We start from the raw sequence: 16461 nt of genomic DNA, 5'->3' as shown, positions 1-16461 counted from the left end.
GTTCGTACTTGGTCCTTGGATCCAAATTTGGAAGATTTGAAGCGTCTAATGATATCCTGTAGAGTTGCCGCAACCATGAAATACTCTTGCTTCAGCCTCAATTCCTTACCCTCAAAGAAGTTATCGTTGGGATAAAGAACACGAGAAATATTTTCAGCGTAGTTTCTATCCAGAACAGCTTGGATGTAATCACCATCATTAACTGTCAGTAAAAAAAGAAAAGAATGTTAAAAATATAAATAAATCTTGAGGGAAACTAGATACAAAAATATGAAACTTATAACTAAATTAAAGCAAAAATAATAAAACTATGTAAACCCAGTTAATCAATTGAATAAAAAACTTAGCACTATGTGTATGATATAGGCAAAGGAAAAATTACAAAAAAGCAGGGTATTACAGATTTCCCCCCTTATATCTCAAAGGTTTGTCCTGGAGTAGAGTTTCTTCTGAAGATAAAAACAGGAAAATTCCACTAAACTATTTTCAATATTAATAGCCACTTGACAGGTATCACAAAGAGGGGTCTGTCTCCCTTCCCAAGTATTCATTAAATAACTGGGGGTTGCATGTGTATGGCCGAGATGCAGTCTGGTTAAAATTACGTAATCACTCCTACTTGTAGAATTATAAGATGACCACTGAAGGGTAGACTGGGCTTCAATTTTGTATCAGGATCAGTTCAGATCATTGAGCCTGCCTCTTATTCTTACAGTGAAAATTTATATAATTTCTAAGGTCTTTGTAAGGAATACTTATGGGGGGATGTGTTAAGTAGCCCTGAAGCTTCCTTATCTACACTTTCATTCCCATCCAGTCCAACGTGGGCTAGGAACAGAAATTAACACATTCTTCTGATATTCTTCCTAGAGCGCAGTAGTGCTGACCAGTCCTACACCTCTTGTACTGAATGATGGGATGGCATAATTTATTTAACAGTGAAATACTATTGGAATCAGTAAAAATTGTATAAAAACCATCTTGATCACCCTTTTTAATCATGTTGGACTGCAAGAATTACTGCATATAGATCAGCAGTAAATACTGAATGAAAGTATGGAAATTTCCTTCTTGTAACTATATCCAACACAAAAGCACTTCCAACTCCCAATTTGAAACCATCACTAAAAACATATCCCATGATATTGAGCAGCATGTTTTAAGAAATCACTTTTCATTACCTTACTGAGCACAGGATTTTTCCCTCCTGTCGTAAAACATACTTTAAGAGGTGGATTACACCAAGGAGGAGACCTGGGATATCCTACCTCTGCTATGTGCTGTTAACAAACTTGCCTCTATGGCATCCTTTTTTCAGATTTATTCCCAAAGGCTTGGGCACTCTAGATCTGTTAGGAGCTTGATCTGAAAGAGCTCTAACATACTGTTAGGACTGTTTTTCAAAGTGAGAGACCTAGTTTGAAACCTCAAACTTAATTCATCTGTGCGGATGGAAAGAAGAGGCATGCCAAAATCCATATACGCACTACCAATGGGAGATTTTCTATATGCACCAGTGCAGATGCAGATCCCCTCATTGTGAAGATCAAGTTTTCCAGCCAAAGTTTTAGTAGCTAACCCATATATTTGACAAGCAGAGTCTAATTTGCTCAGACACAAAGATGTATAAATTCCAAGTACAGTACAGTATAGCTGTTCGATCCGCACCACAGTCAAAATGTGATATGACTTTCAAGATATTCAGTGACTTAAACACTGATGGGAACCAGAGGTATTTTTTGTCAAAAATTACCTCCAAGAAACTATTCTCGAATGGCAAAATACTATCATTTAAGAAAAGGTGGAGATCTCTTCTCTTTTATGAGCAAGAGTAAAACAAATGGCTTTAGTCTTCTGAGAGAATAAGAATCCCCTAGAATTAGCCCATGCAGAAGTAAAATTTGAAAATCAAATCACCTGAAATTATATATAAAAATCAGGCTATATATTACTTTAGTGAGGTCTGTTACTGTATGGACATGAATCATGGTATGACAATGAAACTCTCTCCAACAGATTAACTAGATTTGAGAAAAAAAGCCCTCACAAGAATATTGGGAGTTAAATGGCAGGACAGGATTAGAAATTAAACTATTACAGAGATTACTCAAGAGCCACATGGAGATCATGGCGAGGGGTAGATGGAGATGGTTTGGGTATGCTCTTCACACTCCAAGAGAAATTGGTTCACCAAACATTTAACTGGGCTCCACAAGGAACTAGATGAGTTGGTAGACCCAGGCCTACATGGCCGAGGACTATGAAGCGTTTAATCGGAGAGGATGAATGGAGAAGTATTGAATTCAAAGTTCAACAGAGACGACTGGCGAATTCTAATCGAGGCCCTTTACATCAATAGGCATAGGAGATGATGATGATGATGATGATATATGGGAAGAACAGAGACCATTAAGAGTTTCTAATGATAATTCCTTAGTTTTCTAATAAAAATTCCTTAGTATCCACTGACAGATGTGAAATAATTTCATATCAGATGCCCTCCTCGCTTGGGGTAAATACCACCTAAGGATGGCAGTTTGCATCTCCTCCATTCTAAAAGGTAAGTCACAAGCTACAGTATTGGAAGGAGGAGGAACAACAGTTGTTGATGCTCTAATTTATTAAAATGCTGGGGAATAATTGTCAGAACTTTAAACATGAGCAAAGTGCTTAACAAGTAGCTCTGCTACATTCTTACAGTCAGATATATACTGTATTTTCCCCTAACATTGGTAAAGGCCAAGAGACAAATTGGCCTTAAGTTTTTTTAATCTTGTCCCATATTTTCTTTGAAGGAGTTTTGTATTGATATTTTATATTTATTTACTCCAGATGCTCTTTTTGCTTTTTTAAAAGGTTCTTTTTTGTTTGGCACAAGCTCTGAAGTGCACTATTCAATCTGCATCATAGTTTGTTCTTTGAATATCTTCTGAAGCAAGTTTGGGTAACTTTCCTTGCACTGGTACATTGTTACTCCAAGGAACTACAGAGCGATGAGGTAAATCACATGCTTTAGGTATAAATTAGCTGGCAATATTATCAATATCATTTGAAAGGTTTCGATAAGCATGCACTGGCGATGTAAAGTCGCCATACTTTCTATCAGTGTGTAAAGTTCTCATAGGATGTACAATCTGCCTCCTCTATCTTCTAATTTGGTGGACTGAAAAGGAATATTGTGGGAATAATCTAACATTATTGGCCAATGGTCACTGCCATGTAGGTGTCAACTGACTGACCAAAAATAATCTAATCAAATGGATGAGGAACAGATCGACAAATCAATGGCTTATGTAGAAATGTGGAATCCATCATACTTAGATGGAGAACCATCATTCATTAGTATTAGAATATTTTTATCGCATAATTCTTCAGTGAGATTACCCCATCTATTGCACACATTTCCACTCCCAAAAAGCATGCTTTGCATTAAAATCGCCCATTATAATAGAAGGGGCAGGGAGCTGATTGATCAGGTCTTGGAGGTCAGAGAGTAAGACTTCTTGGATTCCCACCAAAGTCTAAGAGGAAAAGTTCTAAAGAGGGTTCAAGATATAGCGAGCTTAAAGCGATTTTTCCCCCGATATGCGTTCTAACAGCACATGCCTGTAATGGTGTATTGAGGGAGATGGTTTAAAATTTTACATGCTTGTGAATAATAAAAACTAAGCCACCTTGAGCTAGCGCCACCTTGAGCTATAGCTTCTTGCAAAGGAGGGGATCTACAAAATTTAGAGAGTCCAGGATTAAATGGTTTGTTGCTGATCTTAAGTTTCCTGTAGACAAATTATTTCTGTATCAGAGTCACTGGTTAAAATCTTTATATGATCAATACTAGTATCTATACCTCTGCAGTCCACTGGAGGATGGACATTATCTTTTATTATTATTTTCCTGTGTCTCATTTGTCTTTTGGGACTTCTCAGATGAAGCCATGCAAGGCCTAGAGATGGAAGGCTTTACTAGGCCACCACTTATTTTTCTTTTTTTCAGTGACCTTTATATGAGTCAACCTTAGGAATATGAAATGGAAGGCACTTGCTGTTTTGTGAGGACAAGGAGCCTTTTCCTCTTGGAAACTCTCATTCCAACCTCCAAAAGTCAGGTAGAGATTCTGCCTCAGACATTTTCCAGGTGATGGATGTCATACTGACCTCCTTGGAGGATCATGCTCTGACTTCAACAAGTCGAGCACTTGACCCAGAAGGCTGGGCCACCAACAAGAGGGAGATGCACCTGATGAGCATTCTGGCTGAAATAGTACTTTTGAGGCGGTGGAAGCTATCTTGACCTCCTTGGAGGTTTGTGCTCAGGCTTCAACAGGTCGAGCACTTGACCCAGATGGCTTGGCCACCTCCACTAAGGGAGATGTACCTGATGGGGCAGGTGTTACCTTTAGTCCCTCTGTGGTTGTAAGGGGTAATGGATTACTACTTTTTAGTGGAATCTTGACAGCTTGAGCAAAATTAAGTTGCCGATTAAGTAATTTCTCGCCTTTCTCCATTTTTCAGCAAGTGCCTCGATGTTCTCCACATTAAAGAGGGAGGAGCTGTCCATCAAAGAGTTGCAAAGCTTCTTAGCTTCCGTCTCAGGTACCTGCTTTTGGAATTTTGAAATGACAGCATCCTGACTTCTCAAAACTCAATTGACTCACTTTAGAGCCAGTAATGATTTCAAGGCAGTCTGCCTCCATTCTTTCATATCCCTTTACTAAAATGGGATGAAGACAATTCAGTTTAAAACAGTTTTGTTTGTCCATTAAAAGCTATACAAGTTTTTTCTGACAAATTGAAAGGTAGTTGAGGTAGTTTCCCTAAACTGTGCTGTGGGGCGAGGGTTCCTAATTGCTGAATGACCAAAAATGCTAATCATTCTTTGTTAGAAATTTGGTTGCAGAAGCTCACAAGGAATTAGATCCAAAAATTATAAAATTCATGAAAGAGAATGTACGTGATATTAATTCAGCCATTTCCCTTAACTTCTGTAGAAATCTTTCTTTGGAAAAAGTTTTAGCAACAGCTCGATGGCGTACCAAGTCTGTTTTTGTCGATCATCATCTTACCGAGGCATGGGCTCTAGGGCCCTTGGTGGTGGCAGGGGACATGGCTAAGTAATTTAAAGTTCAGTTAATTTATTACTCTTATCTATGAAAAGGGTATTGTATTTAATATTCAATATAGAATCAATCAAATATCAGCTAAATCTGAAGTAACACTTAAAAAAACAATATAATGTATGGCATTTTTTCATTACTTTAGTAAGCAGTCTGGAGAACTGTAGCTCAGACAAGATTTTAAATGGTTGGTCAGAGTAATCATGACAAGTGATCTAGACCAGGTTACTAATCGTTAACCTTGTTGTATTACTTGTGCAGTATTTAAATTTATTCCTCTTTTCTATTGTGACCCATCTCCAACAGTGTGTGGGAGTCAGCAATATGATCATCACGAATCAAGAGCGGGATAATATCTACATTGAAACCAAGACTGTATCTGAGACAAGCAGCCCTGGACTCCTTACCACTAGATGGTTCCATTCTTTGGTCAAGGGCATGTATTTAATGGGTTGAAAGAAAATGGGGAAAATGTTAAAAACTTACAAAATTGTATGGCCAAGTCTATCAAACCAAACTTCTGAAGAAAAATCTGAACAAGTGAGGAGAGATATAGCGACAGTTATTATCAAAAGTTTTTTTAATTTTTATTTCACCTGCTGGATCTAAATGTAAGACCCATTACCGATTTCCTTTATCATTGGTCTGCACTAGAAATGTGCTTGCAGAAAGCATCGAACCTTTCATGTAAAAAGCATTATTTTTTCAGGCTAAAGCTGGGATTAGGACATGCTTCCAATACCAAGCATTTTACAGGAAGGTCATAATAAAGTTGAGAAAAACCAATAATTCCCTTAAAACTTCATGTTATGGTTGAGAGAAGTGGCCGTTTATATGTTACACCCTTTTAACGGTTTACCCTATCTTCAATCAGTCCACAGCTCAGGTTAAAACTTAGAACAATAAAACGCAAGGCCCGAATAAAATATTACGTGCATTATCAAAGAAGAAAGTGCCATGATATAATTTACAAAATCCACAAGTTTTACTCCCATTCATAAATGGTATCAAAAATATTTTCAGTCTAGTACTCACAGAACTTAAGGTTGAAGTTATGGGGAGATTTGGCGGACCATAGCCTCATGGTGTTCACCACGTTGTTCTGGTATCCAGGAATTGGGTTATCATACGGCATAGCAAAGACAATCTGGAATTAAGTGGGAAGACAGAAACAATGTTATCCTATGTTAATATGACAAAGAAAATCTGATGCAGTTTAACTTATTATCTACAGCATTCTCTCAATCATAAAACTTTAAAGATGGATGTTTTATCCTTAAAAAGCAGCTCTTGCATGTGCTGTTACTGCTTCAGCCTTTCCGAGTCTTAAAAGCAGTTATGTTAAAATTACAGTAACCTTCTGAAAAATGGGTATTCTATTAAAACAATGCAATTTTACTCTAATACTGTGTGAACTAAAGTGCAGAAAAGCTATACAAATAAGCATCATGTAGTCTTTGTAAGAGTAATGGACACATTTAACAGACATGGACTATGAGAACTAAACTGCAGGAAAGCTATACAAATAAACATCGTGTAGTCTTTGTAAGAGTAAAGGAAACATTTAACAGACATGGTCTATGTGAACCAAACTGCAGAAAAGCTATACAAATAAGCCTCATGTAGTCTTTGTAATCGTAATGGACACATTTAACAGACATGGACTATTAAGAAAATTCTAAATTATTCAAATTCAAAATGACCCATTTCATTATAGCAATTTCAAGTTAAGAGTAAAAAAAAAAAAAAAAATAAAGGATTCTTGACAATTAAAGCAATTTCATCCTTTGTAATTATTTACACTTGCACCAATCATACTATAGTCCATTTTTTTTAGCTTGTCATATTTGCACCGACTCGCAACGGTGCCCTTTTAGCTCGGAAAAGTTTCCTGGTCGCTGATTGGTTAGAATTATCTTGCCCAACCAATCAGCGATCAGGAAACTTTTCCGAGCTAAAAGGGCACCGTTGCGAGTCGGTGCAAATATGAATCGCTAAAAGAAATGGACTATAGGTATGATGACTAAGAAAGCTCGCCAACTGTAGAATTAAACTTGCAAAACCAATAGATAAAAATCAGAATGTACTGTAAAATCCAAAGAGACACCCAAAAATAATGATTTATCATAATTTATATAAAGCTGCCATTATTGTTTTATTTATAAGTTTATGTGGCATCAATTAGCCTGGTACAGATCTGGAACCAAGATGAAAAAAATGAATATATTACAAAAATTCTTATATTTATAATTAATTCAAAGTTAATAGATTAAAATACTATTTTACTTGAAATATCAACTGGTTAACCTTCACTATCCTTTGTATAACTATAAAATGTTAAATGTATGCTATCAGACAAAGAAAATAGTCGTTAGCCTAGCATATCAATCTTGAATTATTACTAACCTATGTCGACACTGAAAAATTGTTCTTTACAATACAGTACTATTCATGCTTAGGCTATCCTGATATATATTTATGAAAACCGATATAATCATGCTAGCCTAACTTTACTCAACAAACTGACAGGAACATTACAAATAAAATTTTGTACTTATAGAGCACAATTTTTTCCATACGTGTTTTAAGTACATTTGACAATTTGTCTAATCTTTAAAATAAAGTGGCTTTTAATTCCAAGTGGTGAAGGCCAGTACATAGACTTTTCAAGTGTTTGCCATAGAATTACAGCAAGTTTACTGTACATGGATTATCGTATTGGTCTCAGGAATTTCGGCCATATACCTTGGAGACCAAGACTATAATGTCTCCCAAGGGTATGATGCCCTATCAAGAGGTAATATAAACTCACTCCAAATCACTTTGAAGTAGACTATCAGTTTTTTTTTCTGGAAATCTATGGATGCCTAAGGGAAGATTGCAATCTTAAAAGCCTATGAACATGTCCAAACTGATAACTGTACCTCCAATGAGATACGACAGTGCCTTTGGTTCTACAGCCATACCAGTAAGGCTACCATTTACTACTGGTCAAATGACCAGTAATGGCACCTGATTTTTTATCACGATGCTACTTGTTAACATATCTTGGCAAGACATTCAGTATAGGTGTCACTTAAAAAATATTTTGGCCTTAAGGTCATCCAAAATGAATGCATCTACCAAAAAATGGGGAAAAGTGAAAAGTTTCATTGGCTGGAATTTGTCTTCCTGGCCCTCCACTGTCAAGTTAAGTCAGTGCCCCAAGGTTTGGTAATACCTGTACTGGAAATTCTTATCCAGCCCTAAATCCATAAAATATTACAATTTCTTCTATTTTATCAGTTTTGATATAATTTTATGGAATAATAGTAGTAGTTAACCTACCCATCTTGGACTCTTAAATTGGAAGGAGCCTATATCCTGTCATTTGGTCATCATCTTGTACTGATCAACTTGCTTTAGCAATTTTCAACCAATCATACAATATAAAAACATAGAACAGCCTTCTGCAAGAGATTTAAAGAGGATTGTCATTGTCCAAACATGAAATCGAAAAAGGATAAAGTTCAGGGTAATTTTCTTTTAATTTGGGAAGGTCTCCGACTACCACAGACTGATCTGGGCGTCTCTTCCATCAATCCTGACTCTTTCACTGGTGAAGCCTTGTTCAGTAGTACACTACTGAATTGCTCTATCCTGAGCTGGAATTAGCTTGCCGAGCTATAAAGGGCTTCACTATAAGTGATTTATGTTGTGAAGCCAAATGACTTCTCATTCAGATGTGGAGCAGTTTTGCTAAATTCCTGACAATCACAACCATGACTGGGTCTTGTCTAGGGAGGGATGCAAATCCTGCTGTGGTTTAACTTGTCCCAGACAAAAGTAATAAATATACCTCTCAACTGAGATCTTTCTTTTGAATTTCTTATTCCTCCTGAAACATTTTCCAAGACTACAGTATTTGTTCGACACAATGTTCTAGTACACGTGCACTTTTGCCACCTCTATATTCACCTACAAGTTGAGGCAACTAACTGAATTCCATGGAATTTAGATGAACTTTGGCAACAATAATTATGCTCCCCAATGGCCAACTATCACCAATACTGCCAACATCTGTCCGATTGAATCTGGGCTTACACATTCATAACTGTATTTTCCAATTATCAATGACCTTTCTTGGCACTTCTGAAAACTACTGTGAGGTTGATGGAATGGAGGAAAGCGAGTGGATCACAGAGGTAAGAACCTGCTTTTACACGAACAAAAAGATTAAAATTGGCAGCAAAGTCTCCTTCCACCACAAAGAGCCTCTCGGGGCGGGCCATGAACATTCCTAGAGTGACTGGTAGTTCCTACAGGCCTGGAGGTCCTTGAAGAGGACTTTGGTAGTGTCTTAAGAGTCCTTTGATTCCTTCTGGGGAAGGAGATAGGACTCCAGCATCGAAGGCCGGATATGGTTGTCCTTCCTGACTTCCGCCGGTGGTGGAGAACTCTCTGTGCACGAAGAATTTTCCTCCGAAGGTGGAAGAGAGGAAATTCGAACCTCGCAAGACTCCCTCGACAGAGGTGAGGCAGAAGTGTGTCCGGAGGGCGAGTCAGGTGGGCAAGGCCTCAAAGGCCTAACAGGAGTCAGTGTACCCAAAGGGATGTTACAGTGTCTGGGACTACTCTTTTTCCCTTCAAGAGAGAAGCAGCCAAGGTTCTTTGCATGAGATCTGCAAGGTCTTTGAAGAGCAAGATTATAAAGTAGGTCAGAAGGCTTGCACACCTGCACTGACCATGGCACTCAACCAAGGCTGTCTGTTGATGGTGGCACTGTCAGAATGAGCTCCTGAAGAGAAAGGGACCAATGGATCCCTGTGAGGAGTCGACCGATGGTTGATGCGGTGGGTCCTCCTAAGATGGAATCTTCATAATCTTGAACCCTTGAGTGGAGCCTCCTCCCCCTTTTCCCAGCGGGCGTAGTGTAATGCATTTGCGGGGAGGGGAATGGGGCGATAGTGACCTGTAAAAATGTTTGCCATTTTGTTCTTTTTGACCTTTGCGCAAGTGTGCAGGCGAGTGCTGGCGCGTTGGCGAGCTGGAGAGCGCATATGCGCAGGACAGCGCAGGAAAGCCCTGTGAAGGAGAGCGCTGGTAAGCGGGCGAATAATGGTGCGCTGGCGAGCGCGGTAGCGTAAAGAAGTGCTGGCGCGCAAGCAAGCACAGGTGACCGCTGGTGCAAAGGAGAGCTCTAGCGCACAGGTGACCGCTGGTGCAAAGGAGAGCACTTGCGAGCTGGAGAGCGCAGACGAGTGCTGTCGCGCTGGGGAGCACTGGTGAGCCAGCATACGGTGGTTCTTCGATCGGCGAGAAGGTGCTGAAGAGCACCGGCGATCAGGAGACTGCTGGGGCATTGGAGAGTACTGATGCACTGGAGAGCGATGAAGAGTACTAACATGCTGTAGAGCGTTGATGCGCTGGCGAGATGTTGGCAAGCGCTGGTGCACCAATGAGCCCCGGCGCCCAGCCGAAGGTCTGAAACGTGTTATTGAGGGCAAGTGATGTTTAGAAGCATAACAAGCCAGGAACAGAGAAGGCAGGTCAGAAGGTCGGCGCCATGCAGGAACAGGGATGTGCCCTTTGGAGGGGTGAACATCCTCCGAAGGGGATCGCAAGCGATCTGCTGAAGAGTCCAAGGCAGAAGTCTAAGAAGTAGTGGCAGCATCGTCAGGAGAAGGTCCAGGAACAGGCGAAGGTTGAGGGCCAGGAGATGATGGAAGAGGAGGCTCCTCTGTGGGGGGAAGGCTGCGAAGACAAGACTGAAGAGCCGAATAGGCGGCTTTTCCCCGATGATGAAGGATAACCTCTAAGGCGAAGCCGAGGGTGAGCTCTGCGAGATCGATGATGCCCTCTGGGGGCCAGTGTATCAGCAAGCTGACCTTTAGAAGCAGCAGTCCTATGCAGAGGAGTCTCTTATGAGTGAACTCCTCCAAGGAAAAGAAACACTCGCAAGAGAGAGATTAGAGACTTTGCTTCCCACTCGAAGGATTATTAGGAACGGGGGAAGTGCAGTTGGCAGCAACAGCCGAGGAGTCTGAAGTCGCAGGGGCGTCAGCAGCAGCAGACGAAGACACTTCAGACACCACTACGTCGACATACAACAGAGGATCCACCTTCAAAGTCGACGAAGGCTGCACACTAGCACCACGGATGATGAGCTGAAGTAAAGAGTCCTTGGAGGGTGGACCCAGAAACCCCAACAACAACGACACCTGAATAAAAGGAGAAAGACACAAGGCCTCACCCGGCTTGAGAGGTGGGGCTGCTTCGCTAGGGGAAGCTACACCATCTCTCGAGGACCGAGGTTAACCATCAATTAAAGGGCCTGCGCTACTACTTGATGGTCATTCAGAAGCGGCAGATCGAGTAGGAGCTTCGAAAAAAGGTTGGGAAACGGAAGGAGCAGCCCTGGGGTTTTTTCCTTTCAAAGAAGTCCTCGAGGGAGAAATATCCCACTTTGACTTCTTCCGCCAGCACCCAAATCTTTCCCACTGGGAGGCAGACCACTCCCGACGCTCACTACACTTTTTTTCATTATCACACTGTTGACCTATGCAGGAGAAACAAAGGGTACGACGATCTATGTCCACGGCAGACATGAGGGTACCGCAGGGCTGGCCTTCAACTCCAGGTCAGGTATGCATGGTAGGCAGAAGTCGACACAAACACACACTAATAAAGAGAAAGCACAAACAAAAAGCATTTTTGGCAATCCATAAATAACTTGGTGAGGATGAAGAACGGCAACAACCATTCACCATTCGAGCCAAAAGCAGTGTGAGTGGGAGCGGTGGTAAGCTACCCCCCTACCCCCCTAACTAGCGGAATTTGTAGTTAACCCTCACTAAAATTTTAATGGCTCCTTATAAATAGCGTAGGTTTGTATTCCAATTATGGAACAAATCACTTTTCAATTATCGTACAAGACAACAAAAATACTTGACTACAGTAATTCCTAGCAAGGACAAAAGTATTAAAAATTTCCTCAAACAATAAATTGAGCTCACTACATTTTGATGATATTGATGAATAGTAAAAAAAACCATGATGCCATTCAGAAAAAGGGTACTACATATATGGATCACACTACACACAACTTGGGGTAGAACCAAATAATGAATAAATATACAAGACAGAACTTGACCCTCACGGTAAAGCCGCCAATTTTTCAGAAGCAGCTTTGTTCAATCAGCAACTATTCAACACAGTCTGTTGAGCATGTCAGCATAGATAAAAGTGTGGTCATACTTATTATGAACATGCTTCAGTCCTGCATATTCCTAAAAAAAATAAATCAATAAAAAATGGTCTCCCATTTGTATGGTTACTAAAAGCAACAAACTCACTTGTGTATCCAGCCACTTCTTGCCCTGAGGAGTATCCTCTACTCTACCATAGAAGTTAACAGGCACCATATATTCGGGTCTTCCTTTTTCCCAAGGATTGCCAAACCTCAGCCAATCATCAGGTTCCTCAACCTGCAAAACAATGAACCATAAATAGTTTTAGGAAAAATTTTCAGCTAAAAACTTTTTTAATCAACTGCAATGCCCATCTAAACTTAGTGAACTATTTTCCATGATCGATACAGAAAACATTAAGTAAGTAGTTAAGGTTTTTGTGCACATTATAACTGGAGAATATAATCCGTACTGTATATTCTATCAATCAAATCTCACATGCTAACTGAACAAACTGATCAACAAACAATACAGTTATTTCTAAATAAACATTGTACTGTACAGGAAAAAATAAATATAAAAATCAAATCATATTTACAGATAAGCTGAAAAAGAAAAGAACCATCAGCCCTTCATGCAGTATCTTGACTTTATCACTGAACACAGTACCTGTTCTCCATTTCGAATCTTCTGTGCAAAGATACCGTACTCGTAGCGGATGCCGTAGCCGTAGGCAGCCATTCGTAAGGTAGCCATCGAATCCAGGAAACAGGCGGCTAGGCGACCGAGACCACCATTACCTAACCCGGCATCCTCTTCTAAGCATTCCAACTCTTCTATGTCCAAGCCAAGCTGATAAAGCGCTTCATCACAAGCAGATTGGATGCCTAAATTGATCATAGTGTTCGTAAGAGAGCGTCCCATGTAATATTCTAGGGACAGGTAGTAGACACGCTGAAAAGGAAAAAAAAAGGCATTGAGTGATCTGCATCAAATATTAGTTTATGGATTGGATTTATGTGCGAGGGGAGAGAGGGGTATCTTGGAAAATGATACATTTATCCATTAACCCTTTTACCCCCAGGCTATTTGGAAATTTCCAACCCTTAACCCCCAGGGGTTATTTTTTTCAAGCACATTTTGCAGTATAATTTTTCTAAATGGCTCTAACAGCCATAATTTTTGTCTTAGAGAGGTCAGGTTGGTTTCATTCTCTTGGAAAATGCCTGAAGTTTCTCAAAGAATTATCAAAAATATGCCCAAAAAAAATTAAATAGCAGTTTTTTGCAAGGACATACCGGTACGTCCAGGGGGGTAAAAGGATGAGTTTTGTGAAATATACCAGTATGTCCTTTGGGGGTAAAAGGGTTAAAAGTTTTCAGGAACAGTTTTCTATTTTTCTCCCAGGTGACTTCCATGTAAAAATCCCACTGCCAGAAATGTGAACTCCAAAGCAATTATTCAGACTAGTACCAATCATGCTCATAATATTCATTTACCTGATAAATTTTATTCACACAAACAATATACTTAGTGGATAAGATAAGACTTCTTAGAGATTTATTAGGTTTAAAAAGGCCTATATCAGTGTTCAAGTTTCTCTAATTACAGAAAATGAGACACTGGGCCATTAAAGGGACATATTGTACATGGCCCAATGTACTCTACCATATGGTTCAAAGTACCCCATGCATTTTGTTTATTATAATTTTACTATAATACTAGCTTTATTTCATAAGGTTAGTAGAATTGTAGCCTACCACAGCCAGTTATTGTTACTCGTCTTTACAAGTTCAAGCTAACTAGTAATTTTGTGGTACTAAAATGAATAAAGATTTTATATTAGGTACAGGAATATATTGAAATAGAACATTTCAAGTAATTTATATTTTTCCTAGCTATACTTGCGAGGAACTTCCTTAGGAGATCTGGGACGTTAGCCCCCGTACCGACTAGAATTTTCTGTTAGGCCTCCCCAGTTCTCCCCCCATATGGTACATCTGGCCGTAGCCTCAAAACCTACCGGGTGAGTACTCTCTTACCCCTGTAAGAGTACTCACCCGGTCTGGGTCAAGCACAATCGCCACTACGAATCTGGTCGACCACTGGAGAGGTCTTGCGTCTTTCCTCCCATATCTGACCGGTGTTTCCTTTGTGTTGCATTCTGCATTTCCTTCTCACATTGTGTTTGTGATTGTGGTACTTGCTTTCCATTCAGCATGGTGCCCGACCATGTGATACATTGTCCTCCAGGCATTTGTGGTTAAGTCCTGTGGGGATTCTTTTACACACATGGTGAAAGATCCTCACTTTTTGTGCACTTCATTTCGGGGTCGAGTGTGTGTTCGTGAGGACACCTGTCTGGAATGCGTTGTGTGGCCTGACTGGCAATGGACTCTTGTGTCTACAAAGAAAACCAAGTCCTAGAAATAACTCTTTCCTTCGAAGAGTAGTAGGGGTCCAGGTCATCGTCAAGGGCATCATCGGAGAGGAGCCCTTCTGTTCCTCCTGACTCGACAGGTCACGTGGGTGCCCAGGCCGCTTTGCGGGCGACCTTGCTGGAACACGTTGACTAGCCCTCCAACCGTCTCGTCTGCCCTGACAGGCCACGTGGGTTAGTAGCCACTCCTCCACCGTCATCGTCACTTCAAGAGTTTCTCCAGTTATCCTAGACTGGCAGACGGACTCCTGGACGGGCACCCCCCTCACACTTTCAGGTCTCCTTACAGGGATCCTCATTCTTTCTGGTCTGTGCTTGGCCACCCAGGGTCATCGTCAAGGGTAGGGAAGCCAGTTACTGAAGTGGTTCCAGCCCAAAGGTCGGGGGACCTCTCTTCTCCTTGACGGGACGGGATGGAGGACCTTGGCCGGAAGAGGCATAGGTCCAGGTTTCCGTCCCTCGAGTTAGTCTCACCCTTCAAAAGCCATCAGGCCAGGACCAGTTACACCGTTGGGTCCAGGTTGCCTTGGAGAGGATCACCCCTGCCGTTCCCCCTCACTTCAGAATAGACCTACCCTCGAGGCTGAGGGATGACCCTCGCATCGACATTTGGTACAGGGGCTCCAGTGGGGATCGTAGTTTATTATCAGCAGGGCCTTCTAGTCATCACACTAACCCCTCACCGAGATTGGACAGGCGCGGTTCCGTTTTATTTTTCAGAGTTTTACCGATTAAGAAAATTGCTTTATTAAATATATCAAAACATGCTTCCTCAAGTTTCTTGGTCTCTCTAACAGAAGCAAGGGAGTTTGCCTATGAATATGCAGTAAAGAAACAAAAGGCTCACAGTCCTGGCACCACAATGTGGCAAAGGATTGAATGGCTGGATTTAATAAGTCATATCCTATGATTTCCCTTCCCTCACATGAAACGATATAGAAAAAGCACTAAGCTTGATGGAAAAAATGCTGGGGGAGACATATTTGACTTACAGACCAAAGGTGTTTCGGCCAGAGCTCATTTTCAGTCAAGATGAAACAGGAATTACGACTGCAATTTTCATATGCGCCTTCCAAAACCAGTTGTTAGTGATGTAACAAAAAGGGTGCCGTCTACGTACACTTAAGATGCAAATTCAAACCAATGCAAACGTCAATAGGTTTCTATTTATTTTTTCTTTCCATTTATGAAAGAAATTTCTGTTTTCTAAACAAGTAATTTTCCATTTGTAAGATCGTTATTTTAACCCTTTCACCCCAAAGGACGTACCGGTACATTCTTGAAAAACACTTAATTACATGTTTTTACATATTTTTGATGATTTAATGAGAAACTTCAGGCATTTTCCAAAAGAATGAGACCAACCTGACCTCTCTAGGACAAAAATTAAGCCTGTTTGAGCAATTTAAAAAAAAAATATATAGCAAAATGTGCTCAAAATTTAACCTTTTGGTGTGAGTAAAACTAAGTAGATACTCTATTTCTATAAAATATGAAGTAATTCATAGGTCTACATCTATACAAATAAATAAGGAATTTCAAATATTTCCTAACATCTCTGCCTATAGTCAATTCTTTTTAGCGAGGCAGATTTACACAGACTCGCAGGGATGCCTTTTAGCTCTGAAAAGCGTCCTGATTGCTGATTGGTTGGACAAGATAATTCTAACCAATAAGACAGCAGGGAACTTTTACGCGCTAAAAGGGCACCCCTGTGAGTCGGTGCAAAACTGCCTCAC

At 40.4% G+C, this 16461-nt stretch overlaps 1 protein-coding gene across 1 annotated transcript in view; it reads right to left on the bottom strand.

The window, feature by feature from the left end:
* Nucleotides 1-13260, bottom strand: part of Glyp (glycogen phosphorylase) — a 17922-nt gene extending 4662 nt beyond the window's left edge. The window contains exons 1-4 of the mRNA XM_068369255.1: nucleotides 12952-13260; nucleotides 12448-12579; nucleotides 6149-6260; nucleotides 1-202 (exon numbers count right to left, since the gene is read on the bottom strand). The exon at nucleotides 1-202 is cut by the window's left edge and continues 25 nt beyond it. Coding sequence (XP_068225356.1) covers nucleotides 1-202; nucleotides 6149-6260; nucleotides 12448-12579; nucleotides 12952-13206 — 701 coding nt within the window. The 5' untranslated portion in view covers nucleotides 13207-13260. The remainder of the gene's footprint in view (nucleotides 203-6148; nucleotides 6261-12447; nucleotides 12580-12951) is intronic.
* Nucleotides 13261-16461: the final 3201 nt, after the last annotated feature.

Source organism: Palaemon carinicauda, unplaced genomic scaffold (genome assembly GCF_036898095.1).
Source record: "Palaemon carinicauda isolate YSFRI2023 unplaced genomic scaffold, ASM3689809v2 scaffold437, whole genome shotgun sequence".
Lineage (NCBI taxonomy): Eukaryota > Metazoa > Arthropoda > Malacostraca > Decapoda > Palaemonidae > Palaemon > Palaemon carinicauda.
Note: the sequence above shows the minus strand (reverse complement) of the source record. Positions and strands in the feature narration are given on the sequence as shown.